At 35.7% G+C, this 24,236-nt stretch overlaps 1 protein-coding gene across 1 annotated transcript in view; it reads left to right on the top strand.

Moving 5' to 3' along the window:
* The first annotated feature begins 599 nt into the window (after nucleotides 1-599).
* LOC115437883 (carboxyl-terminal PDZ ligand of neuronal nitric oxide synthase protein-like) overlaps nucleotides 600-24,236 on the top strand; it is a 97,013-nt gene continuing 73,376 nt past the window's right edge. Inside the window, exons 1-5 of the mRNA XM_030161264.1 lie at nucleotides 600-1,213; nucleotides 5,484-5,555; nucleotides 11,615-11,707; nucleotides 15,223-15,281; nucleotides 17,010-17,118. Of these exons, the coding sequence (XP_030017124.1) occupies nucleotides 1,109-1,213; nucleotides 5,484-5,555; nucleotides 11,615-11,707; nucleotides 15,223-15,281; nucleotides 17,010-17,118 (438 nt within the window). The 5' untranslated portion in view covers nucleotides 600-1,108. The remainder of the gene's footprint in view (nucleotides 1,214-5,483; nucleotides 5,556-11,614; nucleotides 11,708-15,222; nucleotides 15,282-17,009; nucleotides 17,119-24,236) is intronic.

Consider the following 24,236-nt stretch of genomic DNA (forward strand, 5'->3'; position numbering starts at 1 on the left):
ACATAACCTCCTTGGCGGAGGTAACAAACACAAAAAGGCCAACAAACACTGACATACACACATTAAATCCAAATGAACACTAACACCACAACCCCGCTGAACCCCTGCACAGAAAAAGAACACATTTTCAACAACATGCCCAATACCCACAATGCAATGCGAAGATAAAAAGGTGTGGTCATGACTAAAACTTAGTGATTTAATTCCATTCAACTTTTTTGTACTTTCAGCTATGTCTATCTACAAATTAGTAGAATATACTGAACAATTTTATAGTAACATCATAAAACTTAAATCATTTAAGTGCATTGTAATTAAAGCATTTTAGTAAATACAAATTCTGGGCTTGTAGGCTGTATGTGACTCCTGAACTAAAATGAGTTTGACACCCCTGAGTTGTCCTTTGCAGTGGACAGCATTTTTTTTTTTTTTCTCAATAAAGCTGTGAACCCCCCCCCCCTGCAGAGGACAAAAATGCATTGCTGGGGTCTCAGGAGGATATAAATAAAAGTGAACTGAAAGCAGCCTCAGAGGATTCCCAGAGTCCCCTGGGGGTCCTGAAACCCACTGACAGACAGGGGTTTGGGGTTTTGTGTGTTCCTCCTGAGGCCACTAGATGTCCCACCAGCAGAAGTCCACCTGCGGCAGAGCGCGTCCTGTGTTCCAGCTCAGATCCACTCCTGGGTCTAAGCAGACGCCCACTGCTCCTCTGTATCGATCCTCTACAAACCTGCCTTCCTGCTGAAGCCACGGTACTTCGAAGAACAACCCGGTCATGCGTTGAGATCCGTGCGTCATCAGAGCGGCGGCGGCGGCGACGCGCGGCAGAGACGCGGCAGCTGCGGTTGTGTTTGTGTTTTCCGCCTCTCTATCGCGACTCAAACCGAAGTGAGGGGAGGGGTGTCAGAGGAAACACCGATCAGACATCAACTGAATCCATCAACCAATCAATCCGTCGCGACCAGACTCACCCGGATGACCTCCGGAGTGACGCGTCTGTGCGATGTGAGCGAAGCGGGAGCGGCGGCGGAGGAGATGCGCAAAGCTGCGGGTCTCTAGCGCTGTCGTAAAACAAGCGTCGGGAGCAAAGACAGCGATCATTTAAGAGATGCCAGGGGTAACCAAGTATAATTTAGTGGATGACGCGCACGATTTGAGGATCCCCATGCACAACGAGGAGGTGTTCAAGCATGGGGTCTGCTTCGAGGCAAAGGTAGGGACCCCCTGCAACAGATAGCGCACTTTAAGGCTGGGAGTGGGTTTAGACTTTTATACAAACACTCAAATCTAGGCTGTTTCATTCTCTGCATGCATTCTCATGGTGTTTCCTCTCCTAAAAGTCCACATTAATATACTTTAAATCACTTTGGCATTTTTCCTCATGTGTGCATCTCCTGTTTTCTTGGTTGTAGAAGTGATGCTTTCGTGGAAAACTGGTAAATACTAAATACTCCTGCTGTGTATTTTTGGAGAATACAGAAATGTTACAGCATCTGAGAGCAATGTCGGTGAAAGTTTTATTCTTTGCGGTTTGGCAGCTCATCAAAGTGCAGCCAGGGAGATTGGATTCACATGTATACGCACTATAAACTGAATTTACATTTATTAAACACAAAAGGCGCACATAGGAAATGAAAAAGAGGCATTCTAGAAGTCAAACTTGTTATATGTGCTTACATGCAGTAGGTTTTGTATGATGTCTGTGATTATTAACACATTTCATCATACATCCAGACTCTAGGTTTGTAATATTAATATATTCACCTTATGACACACATAACATAAGACTGTTTATAATGTAACATATTACAGCAAATAATATAGGATTAATAATAGGCTAGATTTCCTCAAAAACGATGCCATTTTAGAAATCAAACTTGTTATTTGTTGCTTAATCATAGTATATTTTGTATGTTGGCCACATTTCTTCATACATCCAGACTCTTTTTGTTTGCACTATTAATAATATATGTAATATGTTAGTAATATGTAATAGGTGAATGTAATATTAATGTATTCACCTTATGTTATATATATGTATATATGGTTTATAATATAGGATTAATAATAGGCTAGATTTCCTCAAAAACGATGCCATTTTAGAAATCAAACTTGTTATTTGTTGCTTAATCACAGTATATTTTGTATGTTGGCCACATTTCTTCATGCATCCACACTCGTTTGTAATATTAATGTATTCACCTCATAACACACAAAACATAAGACTGTATATAATATAGGATTAATAATAGGCTAGATTTCCTCAAAAACGAGCCATTTTACAAAATCAAACTTGTTATTTATTGCTTAATCACAGTATATTTTGTGTGATGTCCACATTTCTTCATGCACCCAGGCTCTTTTTGTTTGTAATATTAATATATTCACCTTATGACACACATATATATATATAAGGCTGTATATAATATAAGATTAATAATAGGCTAGATTTCCTCAAAAACGATGCCATTTTAGAAATCACACTTGTTATTTGTTGCTTAATCACAGTATATTTTGGATGTTGGCCACATTTCTTCATACATCCAGATTCTTCACGTTTGTAATGTTAATATATTCACCTTATGACACACAAAACATAAGACTGTATGTAATATAGGATTAATAATAGGCTAGATTTCCTCAAAAACGAGCCATTTTACAAAATCAAACTTGTTATTTATTGCTTAATCACAGTATAATTTGTGTGATGTCCACATTTCTTCATGCATCCAGACTCTTTCTGTTTGTAATATTAATATATTCACCTTATGACACACATATATATATATAAGGCTGTATATAATATAAGATTAATAATAGGCTAGATTTCCTCAAAAACGATGCCATTTTAGAAATCACACTTGTTATTTGTTGCTTAATCACAGTATATTTTGGATGTTGGCCACATTTCTTCATACATCCAGATTCTTCACGTTTGTAATGTTAATATATTCACCTTATGACACACAAAACATAAGACTGTATGTAATATAGGATTAATAATAGGCTAGATTTCCTCAAAAACGAGCCATTTTACAAAATCAAACTTGTTATTTATTGCTTAATCACAGTATAATTTGTGTGATGTCCACATTTCTTCATGCATCCAGGCTCTTTCTGTTTGTAATATTAATATATTCACCTTATGACACACATATATATATATAAGGCTGTATATAATATAAGATTAATAATAGGCTAGATTTCCTCAAAAACGATGCCATTTTAGAAATCACACTAGTTTTTTGTTGCTTAATCACAGTATATTATATATGATGTCCACTTTTCTTCATACATCCAGACTCTTTAGGTGTGTAATATTAATGTATTCACCTCATGACACACATAATATAATGCTGTATATAATATAGGATTAATAATAGGCTAGATTTCCTCAAAAAAAAACCCAAAAGAATAAAAAAGCAGAACTGGTGCAAAAACTCTGCTACACCCTGGTGTCATTATGTAATCAGGGACATTTATTGTAAAGCTGCAGTAATCGTTGCTTTCATCGGAGTTTTATCTTTCCATTAATGGATTAGTTCTAAAAAAAAAAATTTAAAAATGGTGTAACATGTCATTGTCAGATGTGTTTTTCAATACTCAGCTGTCATATTTTATTGCTATTAATTAATCAGCAATTACTTTGATAATCGCTAATCAGTTTTAGCCATTTTTAGGAGGAAAAAAAGGTGAAATTCAGGGTTATTTTCTTGTCTGTGTCAGAAAACTGAATATTTTTGCGTTGAGGACCAAACAAGATGTTTGTGGTTGTCATCTTGGGTTTTTTGGGGGGAAACACATTTTCAGGATTTATAGTTTATAGACCAAATAATCAATCAAGAAAACAATCAACCAAAAATAATTGTAAGTTGCAGACAATTTTTTTTTTTTTTTTTTAATTTCCAGCAATGACCTGGCCAAGAGGCAGCAGCATGAGGCAAATTATACATTAAAAAAAAGAATGATGGTCAGAACAAAACCACTCATAAAACAATAAAAACACAAACAATATATACATTATATACAAAGAACCCAGTACACTGATTAGAAACTGTAATTTTTAATGATTTATACTTTCAAGAACTGTTTGGCTCACAATGTTAAGTGATTGTTTTTAGGGATTTTTTGTCTTCTTTTCTTTTTGTTTGTTGGTTTTTTTGAGTTTTTTTAATATACTGTTGTATGATCCACTGAAACTGCTGGAGACTGTTAACAGAATTGCCCACTGTGGGATAAATCTATCTATCTATCTATCTATCTATCTATCTATCTATCTATCTATCTATCTATCTATCTATCTATCTATCTATCTATCTATCTATCTATCTATCTATCTATCTATCTATCTATCTATCTATCTAATCTGTTTGTCTTTGTTTTTTTCCATTTTCTTGCCTATTTTGTTCATTTTTTAATTAATTTGGTCTCATTTTGTTAATGTTTGTTCACTAATTTTGCTGCTTATTTATTGTCTTTACTCATTGTGATGGTTATTGTTTGTCAATTTTGGTCTTTTTTTCTTATTTTGTTAACTTTTATGAATTAATCTAGCATTTTTCCTCCCATTATCTAAATGTATAGCAACAAAATGTTAATATTATCAATTTGTTCATTTTGCTACTTACTTGTGTTCATTTTTCTCCATTTTCTTGCCTATTTTCTTCAGTTTTTGTCTTATTTTGTTCATTTTTCACTAACTTTGCTGCTTATTTTTTATCTTTACTCATTTTGATGCTTACGCTTGTCCATTTTTGGCAACTTTATTCTTTATTTTATTAAGTTTTTTTAATCAATCAGACATTTTTTTCCATCTATCTATCTATCTATCTATCTATCTATCTATCTATCTATCTATCTATCTATCTATCTGTTTCTTTGTTTTTTTCCATTTTCTTGCCTATTTTGTTCATTTTTTAATTAATTTGGTCCATTTTTGGCAACTTTATTCTTTATTTTATTAAGTTTTTTTAATCAGTCAGACATTTTTTTCCATCTATCTATCTATCTATCTATCTATCTATCTATCTATCTATCTATCTATCTATCTATCTATCTATCTATCTATCTATCTATCTATCTATCTATCTATCTATCTATCTATCTGTTTGTCTTTGTTTTTTTCCATTTTATTGCCTATTTTGTTCATTTTTTAATTAATTTGGTCCATTTTTGGCAACTTTATTCTTTATTTTATTAAGTCTTTTTAATCAGTCAGACATTTTTTTCTATCTATCTATCTATCTATCTATCTATCTATCTATCTATCTATCTATCTATCTATCTATCTATCTATCTATCTATCTATCTATCTATCTATCTATCTATCTATCTATCTATCATAATGAACCAAAAATGTAAGAAAATGCAGAGAATTTTGACTTTTTTTCACAGTGATTATTAAAACAGTTGGTGTTTGATTTGATAGTTGATCAGTTGCTCTAAGTCCTTCTGTTTTTAACATTTCTTCTTTCATTTTCCAGTACATTGGCAGTTTGGAGGTGGGGCGACCCGGCAGCCGAATGGAGATAGTGGCTGCAATGAGGAGAATCAGAGTAAGACCTTAACACATGTGACATCCCTGAACCTGCACCTGAACCTGAACCAGGCGACCCAGCTCGACCTCTGTGACAGTCGTAGTCCAGACACGTTAACGCCGACACAGCGGTGGCTGGCACTCATGCACCTTTAATCCCTTTTCTCCTTTGTTTTTACGCCTCACCTTGTGCACTGTGCTCAGAGGCTCCTCACTTCCAAATCACCGGTGTGTGTAAAACTACACACCGGGCAGATTCAGTGAGCTGTCAAGAGCGCTTTAAATCACAACGGGATTCATAAGACAGCTCTGATTTTATGGCTGAGCAGAGATGGCGCAGGTTTTATATTTGATACAATCAGAAAAACCAACATCTCTGGAGCCAAGGCCACTGAAAACACTGGCGTGCTGTTGTCGTAACATATCACTGCAGTGTCGCAGAAGCGTGGGGAGGAGAGGATTTAGCCGCATGGTCAGCTGTTAGATCTAATCTAACAACCAAGTTATTGTGTCACTAAGAGGTCAGCCACATCCCCAGTGACACCCAGGACGGGCTTAATCCTGATCTCTCCTCTGCCATGCCGTATAATGACCCTTTGCTTGTTGCCAAGATTTAGCGACAGTATTTGTTTGAATTTACTCATTTTTACAATCCATCTTTGCCTTTAGAAGTACCCGCCTGCAGGGCACAGATGAACATTTTTTCCTTCAGAGCACTTTGAAAAAACACACACTGCTTCTAATCCACAGAGAAAGTGCATTGTGAATTACTGTTTGTCCATCGACAAGGAAACCAATTAAATATCTTTGTTTTGCTTCTCTTATCTGAGAGCAGATTTTGCCAAATACTTCTTTTTGAGGCTTCAAAGTAAAAGTAATGAATTGGTAAGGAAACATAAGGGAAAGAAAAGCACTAAGAGGCCAGAGTGAATGAAAATCAGCAATGCGAACATGGCTGAGATTAAATTGATAACATAAAAGCACGTCTGTAAGAGTCGGGCTGTTAGCCAGCTCTGTAATGAACAGGCTCTGCTTAGTATTCGGGCGCAAATGTGGCCCTAAATAACCTGCAGTACTCAGAGAGGCTTAAAGCTAAGACTAAAGTTGAGTACCTGCACAGCTCTAGTTTACTCCAGGGTAGAGGTAGCATGTGATGTGCATGAGAAAGTGGCACAGAGTCTTCCTGTGATCCACTTTGTCGCCCTCTGACAGCAGCGTGTGCGGAGATGGATGGCCCTCTTGTCCCATTTTACGTGAAGCTGTATTTAGAGGAGACACAGTTTGTGGGAGTTCTGTCCTTCTCCAAAGCTTCAAAGGAGGACTGGGCGGTTTATCAGCTGTTGAAGGTACACAATAATATGAACACAATACAGAGCTGGCAGCTGCGTTTTGACAAATTGTGCCGTTACATTCGATTCTGCAAAGAAAGATCGCAACCCATATCAAGATAAAGTGAAACTTTATTAATCCCACAACAGAGAAATTCACTGGTTAACCCTTAAAGACCCAGTGCTACTTTTGTTGCAGTTGCCAAATGAGTTTTTCTCTATATTTAACCATTTTTAAGTGGTTTATCATCATTTATGGTAATATTATTCTCAGTATTTTGCATTTTTTCAATGTAAATCATGTATTTTCCTATATTTAATTCAAGGGGCACCACAACCAATTGTGGGCCCCATGAAAGGTAAACGTTGTGGACCCCTTCATAAAATTCAGTATCTTGTCAATCTGTTGGAGCACTAGCATGAAAACGAAACTGAAACTTATTTTACTTTCAACGTTCTGTGTCTCTTATACCGCGGATCTCATACCAAATTTTTACAACTTCTAGCCTGTATAGGGATGGGAATCAATAAGAATTTAACGATTCCGATTCCATTATCGATTTTGCTTATCGATCCGATTCCTTATCGATTCTCTTATTAATTCTCATTGGGTGAGACTAAAAAAGTACTAACAGGTGTGTTTGCATTAACGGTCTTTTATATTGTCCATCTCTGCACAGAAAATATAACATGTACAGTATGTACAAATAATAATAACAGATGACACCGGGCCAAGTTTGGGGGGGGGGGGGGGCGGGCAGAGTGAAACTAAAGACTCTTTACTAATTCCTCTATTGCCGCTTTTCCACTACGAGGAACCGGTTCGACTCGGCTCGTCTCCCGTTGTTGTGCACCTCATTTCCTTTCCCCTACCTTCGGAAACTTGTATTTGAGGGGATACGACGTTTGTTTCCCACACCAGAACCAGAATTGAGCCCGGATGACGGCCTGGTGTTCACTCAGCCGCTAGGTTCACAAGCACTGCTAAGTAGAGAATCAAATGAATCACATGTTGTGGACAACTGTTTGAGCAGATTGGAGGGATTCCACCCTTTTGAAGAAATGGAAGCTTTGACAGTGTTCCACTGGACCTGGTGAGGTCTGTTTGGACCGTTTCTGCCTCAACACCATGTTGGCTACGTTCTGACCAAAACAATGCAGCGTACACTCATGCACAACGAAGGCAGAATCGATAAGCAGAATCGTTAAGCAGGCAGGCAAACAATTCCAAGGAATCGAGGTACTGGGATCCGGTTCTCAAAAAGAACTGGTTCTCGATTCCCATCCCTAAGCCTGTATCCACTGGACCCCCTCCTCTGTTCTATGGGCCCCCCCACAAATGCTGGGCCCCATGAATTTATCATGTTTACCCCCCCTTATCAGCGCCCCAGTTTCATTCACTGATCATGTAGATGTTCATGAAAACTTAGAGTAAATTCAGGGGTTATTATATCAAAAACAGAGAAAACTGAAGAAAAAGTGAGTTTTTCAGCAAAAATTTCAGTAACTGAATTTAGAAACAAGCGTCTCCATTCACTGTCATTGATCCAACTCCATGGGTTTTACTGGTGAATCAATGTTGTAGAAGATGACAGTGTTTCCATGGTAACTACGGAGCCTCTGAACATCCTAATGGGTCATATCTGATGACCATGAAAAGATGACAAACTGTATTTTACACCAATTATTTACATGTATTGATAGGATTAGTGGATCAGCAGGTATTAAACAGTTTAGATCAGTAGATGGTTTGTGTTGCCGGTGACTGTTTGGGTTTTTATGGGCTAAAGCAGCAACAGGATAAATGTGCATGCATAAAGATAGTGAGGAAAACAAACAAGCAATTCAAGAAATAATAATAGTACAATACAACTCTATAGGCAATATACATATTTACATAAGAAGTAGAATTGCATCATGGATCAAGATTGTGATATGGGGTTTTTTTTGCAGGTTTTCTAGATGTAGTTTGATGTTGCATTAGATAAATGAGCGTCTCTGCTCATTGCTGTCGTCACATTTTCATGACGACTAAAAATATTTCTACACTTGTCATATGGTGAAGCATCTGTGTAAAACAGGGATTATCATCTGACATCTGCAGTCACCAGCAGCTCAGTTACTGTAGCGACGCATCTGAACTCCTTTAGCATCAAACTTCATTCACTTCATTTCATCTGATGCAGAAAAAAATCAACTCCAGCCGGTTAAATCTGACTAAAGCAACACTTTAACTGCTGACAGGGAAGAAAAATAACACTATAAATAGATGTTATTAATGTAAAAACACTAAAGTAGAACAAGTGTTGTGTAGCTCCCATGCAAAGATTTAGTCCAGCTGTAACATTCTGAGTAAACCTATACAGAGAAGTCATCTTAAATACCCAGAATTCCTTGGTGTTACTTCATGTGATCAATCATCTTATCAAAATAGACATAATATACAAAGAAAGTCGTTTTAGAAAAAAAAAAGATGTTTGGAGAAAACAATGTTCTTGTGTCCAGTCCACGCAGAAATAGATATAAACTAAGAAATAATATAAAAAATTAAGAATTTATGGATTTTAATGGAAAATCAGGTTGCATAGCTGTCGATAATACTGAAAACTTCCCATGATGCAATGCTCTTTTAAATACAGTGATTACACATGTTCTCATCCAGATGAAAATAAATATTACAGTAGTAGGAAACTTTTATATGAAGCAGTTTTTAATGATTCCTCTAAAGAGCAGATAATGTGGAAATTTAACACCATCCGCCACCAGTATGGGCTGATTTTTATTTTAGTATCAAAAGTTTCTTTTTTTTAATTTTTATTTTACATGTCTTACAGCTGTTTGTTCTGTAAAAGAGAAAGAAATACACTTTTGCATTTTTATTCATCACACTCACATAGATTTGACTTTCATCTGAGTATTTATCACATTTTGTAGAAAATACAAGCACATTACATTATTATTATCATATAAAAGAGGCAGATTTTTCCAGGATTGCTGTAAAATAAGACTCTATTTCACAATATATGACTGGGATGGGAGTGGAATGGAAAGGAGGACAAGTCATATTAACAACATATGTGTTTTTAATTACTTGAACTTACTTATTAGAAATTACTTCAACTACACTGTAAAAAATGACTGTAGAATTAACACCAAAAAGTTGTAAAATTGCAACATAAAAAACTGTAAGTGACAATACAATGCAAAGTTGTTTATTTGAAAAGATTTTTGTGTTAACGATTAAATCAAATATAGCTGTAGTTTTTACAGGAAGAGTATGTGAACAAAACCAGATTTGGATGTAGAAATGATGGATTTCTATTGTTTTTAGAAAATAAAACTGTAAATTGAAAAAGAATGTGGTGTTGTTTAAAATGCAAAGACCATAATGTTGAAATAACGGCCTATTTGCATAAAAAAGTAAACGTTTACAATGTAACTTTTTAAATTTGTAAATGAATGGGTTGGTAGAGTTGGTAGAGTGGCTCGTCCAATAACCAAAGGGTTGGTGGTTCCAATCCTGGCTCTGACTGTCCATATGTCCAAGTGTCCATGGAAGACACTGAACCCTAAACTGGTCCCAGTTGGACCTGGTGGATTTGGAAAGAGCTGTGGACACCATGAGGGTGGAGAAAATGAGCTAAAGAAGTGCAGAACATTTACCATTTAAATCCAATGTTAAATCTACATGTTTAAAATATTAAATCTACATGTTACTCTGTAAATATGTTTACAGTTGGATGTGTTTTTTTACAGTGTTGTTCTGGAAACCACAGCTGCCAGTTTTTTTCTGTTAAAACAACAGAATTTTTTTTACAGTGTATGAATGATATGAAATGCAGGCAGAAATCACCTGTTTTGTGAATGTGGAGTTGTCAGAGGTTCCAGAAAAACACTGTATTGTGTGAAAATACTCCCTGCTCTAAAAAAATATATAAGCACAAGACTGAAAATCCACTGGCATGTCGTTCCTGTCTCCCTAATCTACACTCCAAACTGCATGTGAAGGAAAAACTCTCTCTACAGTAAAAGGGATGAAGATTAAATGAGATTAAATTTGAAGTGGAGGGGCCATTAGTCAGACTAACTACCCTAGTTTCTGCTAAAATCATCACATATTTTCATATAACATGACTAAAAGAGTGAGCGGACATGTCCAATCCAGCTGGAAATCAAAAAGAAAAAACAGCTTGAGGTTGTTATTTTTATACAAATGAAAAGAAAGATGTTAGAGAATATGGAAGAGTATCATGGTGCATGGTTGAGGCTTTTTGGGTGTTGATTTCACAGAATTTCATCTGATCAATTAATCATCTGATGTTGGATTTTGTGTTTTCAAAGTAAAGCTTGTTATTTCACATAAGTCCTTGTTCTTAGATCTGGAGGCCCTGATATTGGGAGGCTGAGCCTGCAGTCGAGGCAGAGGGTCCAGGCTCTAGCATTAATCATGGAGAGGGATGAAAGTGTCCCACACAAGCCTGCCTCCCTCTGGGAAGTCTTCGCCTTTGAAAGCCTAAACAGCTCCCAGACACAGAAACTGACAATTTTTCCGTGTTTACTTTATCACAGATTTCCCTCATGAAGACAACAGTCAAACATATCTTCCCGTCTTTCTTTATTTTCCCTTACATCGTTTATCACATGTAAAGAACCTGGTCTCAGTGGAACCGTGTGGTGTTTAATGCTGGTTGGAATTAACGGTTTTATCTCTGTTTTGCACACCTTTGAATGTTAATTTCTTTCTCCGCAGTATGAATTCAAGTTGAAGAACATAAAGAAAAAGAAGGTCAACATTGTCGTATCCACCGATTGCGTCAAAGTGATTTTGCGCAAAAAGAAGAAGGTCAGTCGTGTAAAATGTCACTTATCTCATGATTCATGTCTTTGAAGATAATGTTGGTCTTTTCTGTCTGTTGTGGTGGAGTTACAATTCATGCTTCCATTATGTATTCATGTGGTAGGATTCACATAGATCAGGGGTGTCAAACTCATTTTAGTTCAGGTGCCACATTCAGACCAGTATAATCTGAAGTGGGCCGGACCAGTGAAATAATAACAGTGAAAAAAGTAAAATTACATTATGAAAATGTTTAAAGCTATAAGGTTTCTTTAAAAATGTGAATGGCATGAAGAACCTGAAATAATTAAAGAAAAATAAGAGCAAATTTAACAATATTATACCGCAATTTTTCATTTTTCACATGTACATTACAACTTACAGATCACAGTCGCTCTACAAAATACACAATATATCGACTTAATTCAATAAATTAAGGTTTTAGTCGCTCCATTTAACCTTTAAGTGATTTATCACCAATTATTGAAATCTTATTCTCTGTGAAAATCAAGTTTTTACTTATATTTAATTCACTGATCATGTAGATGTTCATAAAAGCTCAGGTTAAAGTGAATGGTTATTAATCAGAACCAAAGAAAACTGAACAAAAACTGACTTTTTCAGCAAATATATCATCAACTGAACAGAAACAAAGTGCGTCCATTCACTGTCATTGATCCAACTCCATGGGTTTTACTGGTGAATCATTGTTGTAGAACAGGGGTGCAGTCCAATTTGATCTCCAGCGGGCCAGACCAGTAAAATAATAGCAGAATAGCCTATAAATAATGACAACTCAAAATTTTTCAGTGCAAAAAATAACATTAGATGCTGAAACTATTTCTATCCAAAACAAAAAAGATGTGAATAACTGGAAAAAACTGAAATTTCTGAAGAAAATCAAGTACAGTTTTATCAATATTATGCCTCAGCTTATGATTTCTACATGTGTATTACAGATCAGAGCTACCAAGACACAAAACAAGCAGAATATTGTGAAATTGCACTTATTTTTCTTTAGACATTCCAGGTTGTTCATATTTGTTCAGGTTATTAACATTTTATTGTTAAAGGATATCCGAATTTAATGTTCTTTGGAATAAATCAAAGAGAAAAAATTGGTGTTGCCAGTATTTATAAGCATAATGTCATATTATTTTTTTCACATTAAACCAAGAAGAAAATTTGGACTCATTATTTCTAGGTTATTATGCTGTTTTTTAAGATGCTTATCTTGGAGTTTGATGCCCTTGACTGTTAATATCTTCAGGGTAATTTTTGCATTTTGTAAATTCATCCTGCGGGTCAGACTGGACCCTTTGGCGGGCCGGTTTTGGCCCCTGGGCCGCATGTTTGACACCTGCGTTGTAGAAGATGACGGTGTTTCCATGGTAACTACAGAGCCTCTGAACATCCAAATGGGTCATATCTGATGACCATGAAAAGATGACATACTGTATTTTGCACCAATTATTTACATGGATTGGCAGGATTAGTGGATCATCAGTTATTAAACAGTTTAGATCAGTAGATGCATTTGGGTCTTTATGGGTTAAATGTAAAGGTCAGTGTAATTTGCCCACCTGTTGATGCTGTTACATCACCTCAAACTGACATAAGCCTTTTCATTTAAAAGGAATGACATAACATGAATATACATCTCTAAACATAATGTGCATAAAGCTTCAAACTCAGTAAAATGCTCTGAATGACAAAGTTCATTCAGGGTAGATGTTTAGAGGTTTTGTTGTGAAAAATACTGACCAAAAAGATGGATATTCCATGTGGAGCAGCTGATAATGTCTACTTTTGTTGGGAAAAAGCCCTAGATATGAAAAGAGTGGTCTCTCAAAATCTAGTAATAAGTAAAATAGAAGAAATGTAAGAGGTTTTGTAGACTCCATATGTGTATTTTTGCATCAGTTTCTGTAAAAATTTGTCAGAACTATTGATAATGACATATATGCACATACATAATACACGTATACATTGTAGTTCTAAGTGTGTAGTTGTCTCCTACTAAGGTGGAAATGACTTTATATCAACTCTAACAATAGGAAATGTGTTTGTTTTGTTTTGATTTTTTTATCTGTGGGAAACACTGTAACATGTGCATGACTCACCTTAACTCAAAAAGAACCACTGGTACTTTTATGGCAGTTCCCAAGTGAATTTTTCTCTATATTTAATCTTTCTTAAGTGATTCATCACCATTTATTGTAATATTATCCTCTTTATTTTGACTTTTTTCAGTGTAAATCATGTATTTTCCTATATTTTTAATTCACTGTTCAGGTAGATTTTCCTAAAAGCTCAGAGTAAATTTAAAGGTCTTTATATCAAAATAAAGAAAAGTGAAGAAAAACTGACTTTTTTGGTAAAATATATCATTATGTGAACATAAACCAAGTGTCTCCATACACTGTCATTTATAAACCTTCATGGGTTTTACTGGTGAATCAATGTTGTAGAAGATGTTTCCACGTTCACTGTGGTTATATATGGGTCATATCTGATGGCCATGAAAAGATGACAAACTGCATTTTACACCAATTATTTACATGAATTGATAGGATTAATTTATCAACAGGTATTAGGTTGTTGTGGCTGAGTGGTTAAGGCGATGGACTTGAAATCCCTATGGAATGAATCAAGTGTCTATCTATCGAAATAGTTTAGATCACAGGTGTCAAACATGCGTCCCAAGGCCCAAATCCGGCCCACCAAAGGGTCCAGTCCGGCCCTTTGGATGAATTTGTGAGATGCAAAAATTACACTGAGATATGAACAGTCCTTTTAGTTCAGGTACCACATTCAGACCAATTCAATCTCAAGTGGGTCGGATCAGTAAAATACGATCATAATAACATAAAAATAATGACAACTCCAAATTTTCCTCTTTGTAAATGTAAATATTTTCATGTATTTATACTAAAACAAAGTATAATTTTGCAAAAAATCTGAATAACCTGAACAAATATGAACAACCTGAAATGTCTTAAGAGAAGTAAGTACAATTTTAACAATATTCTGTCTGTTATTAAATGTTTTGTGTGTTTGTAGATCCACTGTGATCTGTAAGTTATAATGTACATGTGTAAATGATAAACTGAGGCAGAATATTGTTAAATTACACTTATTTTTTCAGTTTGTTCATGTTATTCACATCTTTTGAAAGGATAGTTTGTAGATGTAAACCTGTTCATAATGTAAATGTACTTTTTTTTCACTCTAAAACAGAGAAAAGTTTGGAGTTGACATTAATTATATATTATTATGTTGTTATTTTACTGGTTCGGCCCATTTCAGATCAAATTTAGCTGAATTTGCAACTGAACTAAAATGAGTTTGACAGCCCTGGTGTAGATCAGTGGATGGTTTTAGTCACCAGTGGCTGTTTGGGTCTTTATGAGTTAAATAATCTAATGGAATATATTAGAAATTAGATTTAAGGGCATGAATTCTATATATTTTAGAAGTAACCCTTCTGATGTTCGCTCTGTGTTTTCATGGTGTGACAGAGAAAAGGGTGGTCATGGGACGAGAATACCATCGTGGTGACACAGGACCCCATTTACAGGTAGGACCTCCAGCTGAATCAACTTTAAAACTGTGATCAAAAACTAGTGCTGTCAAACGATTCAAATTTTTAATCGGATCAATCACAGGGTTGCTGTGGATTAATTTCGATTAATCATGATTAAATATCATTCATTTTTAATCTTTATTAATCGCGCTTCGTTTTGCATGAGCAAACAGACTCAAGAAAGAAGAGAATATATATGCACTTAACATGTTTGTAGCAAGCTGGGCGACATGTTAGCCGAAGTGCTAGCAGAATTCCCAACTAACGTATGCTTTGAGTTAATGTGGTATTGGAAACTGTAAGTGCTTTGGTGAAAAGAAAACTCCTTCCTGCAGAGTGTGTACACTGAACAAAAATATAAATGCAACACTTTTGTTTTTGATCTCCATTTTTCATGAGCTGAACTCAAAGATCTAAAACTTTTTCTGTGTACACACAAGGTTTATTTCTCTCAAATATTGTTCACAAATCTGTCTAAATCGGTGTTAGTGAAAACTTCTCCTTTGCAGAGATAATCCATCCACCTCACAGCTGTGGCAGATCCAGATGCTGATTAGACAGCATGATTGTTGCACAGGTGTGCCTTAGGCTGGACACAATAAAAGGAAGGCCACTCTAAAATGTGCACTTTTATCACACAGCACAATACCACAGATGTCACAAGTTTTGAGGGAATATGCACTGGTCATGTGACTTCAGGAATGTCCAGCAGAGCGTTTACCTGTGAATTGAATGTTCATTTCTCTACTATCAGCCATTTCCAAAGGTGTTTCAGAGAATTCATGAAGAAGACTGCGTGAGGAAAATGGTGGTCACACCAAATACTGACTGGTTTTCTGACCCCCCTGGACCAGCCACTACAGCAAAAGTGCACATTTTAGAGTGGCCTTCCTTTTATTGTGGCCAGCCTAAGGCACACCTGTGCAATAATCCTGCTGTCTAATCAGCATCTGGATCTGCCACAGCTGTGAGGTGGATGGATTATCTCAGCAAAGGAGAAGTGTTCACTAACACAGATTTAGACACATTTATGAACAATATTTGAGAGAAATAAACCTCGTGTGGACACAGAAAAAGTTTATGATTGTTGAGTTCAGCTCATAAAAAATGGGAGCAAAAACAAAAGTGTTGCATTTATATTTTTGTTCAGTGTATAATACTTTATGGTGGTCGACTGTTTTGTCTTGTTTTTTTTTTAACTCATATTTCCATCCAGAGGGCCAACATGCTGTTTATAATAATAATAATAATAATAATAATAATAGATTAGATTTCTGTAGCACTTTTCCATGCACCCAAAGCGCTTTACACTATTGACCCATTATTTATTCACTCACACATTCTCACTCTGGTGGTGGAGGTAAGGAGGGTGAAGTGTCTTGCCCAAGGACACAACGGACTGACTAGGACAGAGCGGGATTCGAACCTCACTCTACCTCCTGAGCCATGTCTTCCATCTTCATGTGTTGGTTCTGCTGCCTGTCTCTACCGGATCCACTGTTTGTTCATGCACAACACCAGCTCCACTTGGACAAACTGACCTGAATGTGTTGGTCCAGACGTTCAGAGTCGTTCTGAGCTGCAGATGGGTTCATTGCATTAAAATTTGAAATCAGATTAATCATGATGATAGATTAATCCGTGTTAATGTGTTAATTTTGACAGCCTTATTAAAAACCCGTCAGGTTAATTATGCAATGTTTTTTTTTTTTTCCTCACCAGGATTTTCTACGTGTCGCATGATGCCCAAGACTTAAAAATCTTCAGTTACATCGCCCGAGATGGACAGAGCAACATTTTCCGCTGCAACGTGTTCAAATCCAAGAGGAAGGTGAGGTTGAATTCTGCTTACCTGTCCATCAGTCTGTCCATCCATTGATCAATCTGTCCATCCATCATCCATCTGTCCATCTATCCATCCATCTGTCCATTTGTCCATCCATCCATCCATCCATCCATCCATCCATCCATCCATCTATCCATCTGTCCGTCCCTCTGTCCATCAGTCCATCCGTCCGTCCGTCCATCCATCCATCCATCTGTCCGTTCGTCCATCCATCCATCCGTCCGTTCGTCCATCCATCCATCCATCCATCCATTCATTCATTAATCCATCCATCCATCTGTCTGTCCATCCATCCGTCCATCCGTCCATCCATCCGTCCATCCGTCCATCCATCCATCAATCTGTTCATCTGTCCATCCATCCATCCGTCCGTCCCTCCGTCCGTCCCTCCGTCCATCCATCCATCCTTCCATCCATCCATCCATCCTTCCATCCATCCATCCATCCATCCATCATCTTAACCAGATCTAGGTCGCGGTGCCACAGCCTAAGCAGACACAATCACTCAAACACATGTTTTTTAATCAATATCGCAGCTTTAATACAGATTGGTGCGGTTTCAGTGATACACAGATGACTGATAGACCTGTCACAATTTTTACATTACCATTATTATTATTATTATTATTATTATTGTTACACTGGTTTATCATAAATATTTGAGATAAAGCATAATTCTTTTTCATAATCACAGTAAGCATCTATATTCTCCTGTATACAGCAGCTGGACAAACGTCTTTTTAACAGAGCCTGATAATAACTGTCTTTTTTTAGTTGCACAGTATGAGTTTAAATAAACTATTGCTAGCCTTATATTTGTGACATAAAAGAACATTTACATAAATCATCACTTAAGATTTCACTATTTAGCCAACCCTACTAATAAAATAAGAAAAAATGTAGAGTAGATAAAATAGACTTAAAAAGAATGAAATAGCATAGAAACAATTAGTTACCACACCTATGAAACATTTGGAAACACCTAGTTTCATCCTTTTTGACAGATACGAGCATTTTCCTTCGCAACAATCCAGGTAATTCCATGTTTTTTTTAACCAAACAAATGCACAGATATTTGCACAAAAGCTTCGTATTCATCAAACTGTCACCAGAGGCAAGGATAGTAGATTTTAGATCACATACATATAGCAATGTCATGTTCCACTTCACAAGGTCTGGAGAACCTACTACACACAATCTAGACCATGATGAGAGTGCACTGATGGATGAAAAATAGTGAAAAAACAGTTTGATGGTTCAGCACAGACACAGGTCACATCTTGTGTAGATGTAATAGTTCCAAAATGACTGATGGGTTCATATAAATTTGACCAAAACTGGATATGTTTCTAGATTTCAGCATCCGGGTACATGATTTTGCACGAGCATACAACCTAAAACCTCTTATATGGAGTCAAATATAATAAAAGTGCAAACATAAAATCAGTAAAATAGAAAAATAAATACATACAGTAACATAGAATAGAACATTTTAGATGCAATTAATGCATATCATACATTAAAAGATCATCTAAAACAGGGCTGTCAAACTCATTTTAGTTCAGTTCCACATTCAGCTAAATTAGATCTGCAGTGGGCCGAAACAGTAAAATAATAACATAATAATATATAAATAATGCCAACTCCGAACTTTTCTCTATGTTTAAGAGCGAGAAAAGTTAATTTACATTATGAAAAGGTTTACATCTACAAACTATCCTTTCAAAAGATGTGAGTAACATTAACAAACTGAAAAAAAATAAGTGTAATTTTAAAAATATTACACTTCACTTTATCATTTTACATATGTACATTATAACTTACAGATCACAGTGGATCTACAAACACACAAAACATTTAGTATCAGGCAGAATATTGCTACACTTGTACTTACTTCTCATAAGACATTTCAGGTTGTTCATATTTGTTCAGGTTATTCACATTTTTTGCGAAATTATACTTTGTTTTAGTGTAAATACATGAAAATATTTACATTTACAAAGAGAAAAATTTGGAGTTTTCTTTTTTTTTTTTTTTTAGATTATTATGATAGTATTTGACTGGCCCTGCCCACTGCAGATTGAATTGGTCTGAATGTGGAACCTGAACTAAAAGGATTGTTAATATCTTAGTGTAATTTTTGCTTTTCACAAATTCATCCCATGGGCTGGATTTGGCCCCCGGGACGCATGTTTGACACCTGTGATCTACAACATCACAGATTACATAAACATTTGCATTTCAATACTGTATACCAGAAAGAAAAACATTAAAAATAAATCAATAAATAGTAAGCAGGAATCTTTATGAAGCCCCAAGATCCAGAGATAAATTTTAAGTGTATATTTTAAGATTTTCAGCTGCCGTTTTCCCAAATTGATTTAATTCTGCTTTACCAGGAACCGATTCAGTTAAATTTCTGTTTAAACGTGATTTCAGTGTCAGTTTTTTTTGTGGGATATACTTATTTTGCTGGAAGATTCCTAGAGAAATAACCCTGTAGATAATAAATAATCCATGTACTTTATATTTAACATGAAAAAATCAAAGCAAGCTTTTTATTTATTGATATCAGATCTTCAACCAAGCCCTGGTGTGTGGTTTTCAGCCTAACAACACACTCCTCAGATGAAGATATTTATGGCTGTTGTCTCAGTGATGTATGGCGCCATTCGACCGCACATGCAGCCAATTTATCTCAGAGCCCGAGCGCCTCATATTTGTCCTGGTAAAAGGTTTGAGAATGAAAGGCATGTTCTCCTCCACATTTCTACACGTCAAAGCCGAACCAATTTTTTTTCCCTCCACGACAACGACAGAGCATCAGCGAGGTTGACTCCCATCCGTTCACCATGGATACCAGACACAGAGTGACTTGGTGAAGCTGAATACTAATCAGATACAGGCAGAGGGGCTTTTAACTCTGCACTTAACCCTTTATAGGACACTTTATAGAAATACTCTGAAATTCAAAACTTCAACCTAAGTGTGTTATTGGAGGATATAACAAGAATGTATTAGTTTTGAAAAAATTTCCAACTTTTTTTTATTCTTATGTAGAAAATCAAGGTCAGTGAAGTTACCATATTTGGTTCTTTACCCGCAAGTGGTTGGAAGCATTTTGAGTCTGTTTTAGAAATAAATATTTACTGAGATAAAAGAGAAACTATTTTTCTGATAAAACACATTTTTATATTTTTTTTAATATATTTTTTATAGGAAAATCTGCATGTAACAGTAAAAAAGACACAAAAGGTTCCATTCCAGCCTTGCGGGATGAAAGTGCAAAAATAAACTTGAACAGTCCAGGTTGTCCAAATCCTTTTGGTTCAGGTTCCATGTACAGACCAATGTGATTTACAGTAAAAATAACAAAACAATAACCCATACGTAATGACAACAAATTTTCTTTGTGAAAAATTATGTGGAAAAAATAACATTACACTGTGAAAATATTTACATTTACAAAACTATTCATTCACAATAAAATGCAAATAAATACATAAATAAAAGCAAAGATGAACAACCTGAAATGTGCAATTTGAACAATATTCTGCCTGTTCCTAAATGTTTGGTGCATTTATGGATCCACTGTGATCTGGAGTTGTGTTCATAATAACAGATGGAGTATTATAGAAATTGTTCAAATTTTAGTTCCAAACTCCTAAATTTTAACAATATTCTGCCTGTTACCAAATGTTTATGGAACACTGTGTGTAATGTACATGTAGAAATAATAAGTTGAGGCAGAATATTGTTAAAATTGCACTAATTTTTCTAATTAAATTTCTTTTTTTTCAGGTAATTCACATCTTTTTTGTAAAATGTAAATATTTTCATAATTTCATTGGGTTTTTTTTTTTGTACTAAAACAAAAAGAAAAACTTGGATTTGTTATTATTTATAGGTTATTAAGTCATTATTTTACTGGTCTGGCCCGCTGCAGATCAAATTGGGCTAAATATGGAACTGAACCAAAATGAGTTTGACAGCCCTGAGTTAGACCATATTTGACCTGATATTGTTGCTTCACTGTCCATACTGTAACTGTTGCTGCCACTGTATGTGGAAATGACCAAAAATAGTCACTTGCCCGATAAAGGGTTAAAGACATTTTCAGCAGTTCCGCCCATGAACACCCACCACCTCTCCGGGGACACGGTCAGCGGCGCCTCATTTGGTCCCCGGGGCTGCGGAGCATTTATCTGGGTTCTGCAGACCAAGCATGTGGCTGAGTAGGAGGAGATGGACCAGATGATAACAGGAGATTTGATTTATTTTCATCACCACATGCTGCAGCTCAGTAGGGCGTACATGTCAGATCAGAGCACCAACAGAGCATTGTGTGTGTTTGGCCTCACAAAGGGTCGGCTTTACAATTTATATCAACGGAGCAAAACAATCCATTTCATGACTCGCTTTAATCCTGTGTTATTTTTCTTGTTTTTCACGTTGAACTTGATTGAACTACTTTCCAGCTTGATTTACCTTGACATATTGGAATGATTACCTTGAAGCGGGATGATCCTCCAAAGCTGGCAACAAAATATTAATTTCCAGTTCTTCTTCTGCCAGCGATCGATATAGAAAACACAAAAACTCACCTTTAGTCATCTTTGCAAAGGACACGGTGGATGAAGTTTAATTCCACTGGATTTAAGACGCTGCTGTCAGACCGCATATAAAGGCTTTCAGCGAATAAGAAGCTGTGAAATCAATCAAGGAAGAGCTGGTGTCTAAACCCAAAAGTGTCTGGCAGATATTGTATTTAAATGTAAATGGAATAGAGACACAAGTGTTTCATTTGTTCATTGGGGTCTGCACTGCAAAAGCATAATGATAAATGTCTTAATTTAATTTTATGTGGCGGTAAATGTCGTGGGAAGAAACATTTTTATTTCATGTTTCATCAGTTTGTTCAGTTTAGTTTTGTTAGTTTGTATTTATGTCATTTTACTGAACATTGACATTTTCATCCTTTTCATTTTTATTATATAATTGTTTTAAATGTTCTACGTCTAGATTTCTGATAGTTGTCAAACTCCGACCATAAATAATCATTTTATTAAGGTCCTTTTTATTTTCAATTTTCAAATGCACAACAAGAAACATACAACTTGAACATGAAACACTTATATCCAGTTCCTATCCACCTGCCCTCCCACCCACCACAGGTACTGGACCTTTGTTAAGTTTATATACAGCCAGACATAATATACTTACATACAGAAATATATAAACCCCCTTCAAACACATACATACACATATATGTACACATATACACACATGCGTATTTGTAAGTTCATGTACACAATAAATAAGTAAGGGGAAGGAAGATTAAAAATAAATGAATTAAAAATAAAATAAAATAAAGCAAAAAGGTACTACATTAGTCTACATCTGGTTTTGAATTTTTAGCCCTCATGTTTTTAGGGACCAGTTTCATAGAAGCACCCATGGATTTTTTTTTTTTTTTTTTTTTTGCCACTTATGGGTAAGGAACCAAATATGGTAACTTCACTGAACTTGATTTTCTACATAACAATAAAAAATGTAGAAAAATTCCCCAAAAGTAATACATTCTTATTATGTCCTCCAATAACTTAATAAGTTAATTTTTGAATTTCAGAGTATTTCTAAGAGTTAAGTGCAGAGTTAAAAAAAAACAAAACAAAACCAAAAAAAAAACCTCTTCCTATATCTGGTAAGTATTTAGCTTTATTTTTAAAATAGACCCAAAGTGCTTCCAAACTTGCTTCATAACATTAGTCTACATCTGGTTTGAATTTTTAGCCCCATGTCCTGTTTTTAGGAGCAGTTACATAGAAGCACCTATGTACAAGTGTACATCAGGCAATGCTTTGTTGATACAATAAATACAGTATAAAAAGAAGAAGAAGAAGAACTATAGAGATGGAAATGAAATGGTGATCAGACAACACAAGTGTTCACAGGTTTGATTAGATTTTAACCATTTTTTTAGCTCTTTTTTTTAAATGTAAAGAACTGTTTTTTACAACCTCCAGAGGAAACCACACACTGACTCCAACAAAATCCAAGAAGGACGTGGCAAAAAACACATTTGAACACTTACTAAAAACTAAAATGAGATCAAAAACAACATCATATTATGCAGCAAGGTTCACACACTGAGAAAATGCAAAAAAAACAAAAAAAACATGAACAGTAAAACAGAACCAGTGCAGGAAATGGAAATTCAAGCACAAATAGACCAAAGACAAATCTGTCCAGAGGCTAAAGCCATTAAACCAGAGTCCCTGCAGATTCTTCAAATGTCTCAAATATAGTTTGGGATTTCCGAGACCTTAAGATGTCTTAAAACGGCAGCGATCAGCCGACTGGGGCTGTAACTGCATGGTGTCTGTAAATAAAACATTTCCTTTTCCATTCATCAGACTACATGTAGCACTTTCCCCCCAAGAGCCATGTTGAAGGCAGGAGATGTGAGGGTTGTGCAGAAGTTGACACCACATCTCACACTTCGTATGATGACATCCATAGAGCCTTCATTAAACATGTCCTGTAGTATAATAAGGGGAATTCTTTTCCCTTGGTAAAGCTATTAGATCTTCCTTCTAGAGCAGAGGTGTCAAAGTCATTTTAGTTCAGGGGCCATATACAGACCAGTGGGATCTCAAATGGGCCGGACCAGTAAAATAATAGAATAATTACCTACAAATAATGACAACTCCAAATTTTTCTCTTTGTTTTAGTTTGAAAATTAGTAAAATTACACAAGCATGCTTCTATGAACTGGGTTCATTTTGGTACCTGGCACTTTTCCAGCTTTTTAGACCCAATAATAAAAGAGAAATGTAGACATATTGCCCCCCAGGATGTACCTAATGATGACCTCAGATAAATGCAAAAAAAATTATACTCTTGCTCTGAGCCATCCCAAAATTAATGAATTTTTAATTAAATATTGGGGCCAAAAATAGGAGCAAAATTGGGACATTAAAGCTACCTAGGTGTCAGTACATTTGATCTGGAAAACATGGCTGTAAATGGACTTATATACGGCTATAAATAAAGATACTGTGTTAAATTTGATGATCCTAGTGGTTTTTCTAATCCAGACA

Source organism: Sphaeramia orbicularis, chromosome 17 (genome assembly GCF_902148855.1).
Source record: "Sphaeramia orbicularis chromosome 17, fSphaOr1.1, whole genome shotgun sequence".
Lineage (NCBI taxonomy): Eukaryota > Metazoa > Chordata > Actinopteri > Kurtiformes > Apogonidae > Sphaeramia > Sphaeramia orbicularis.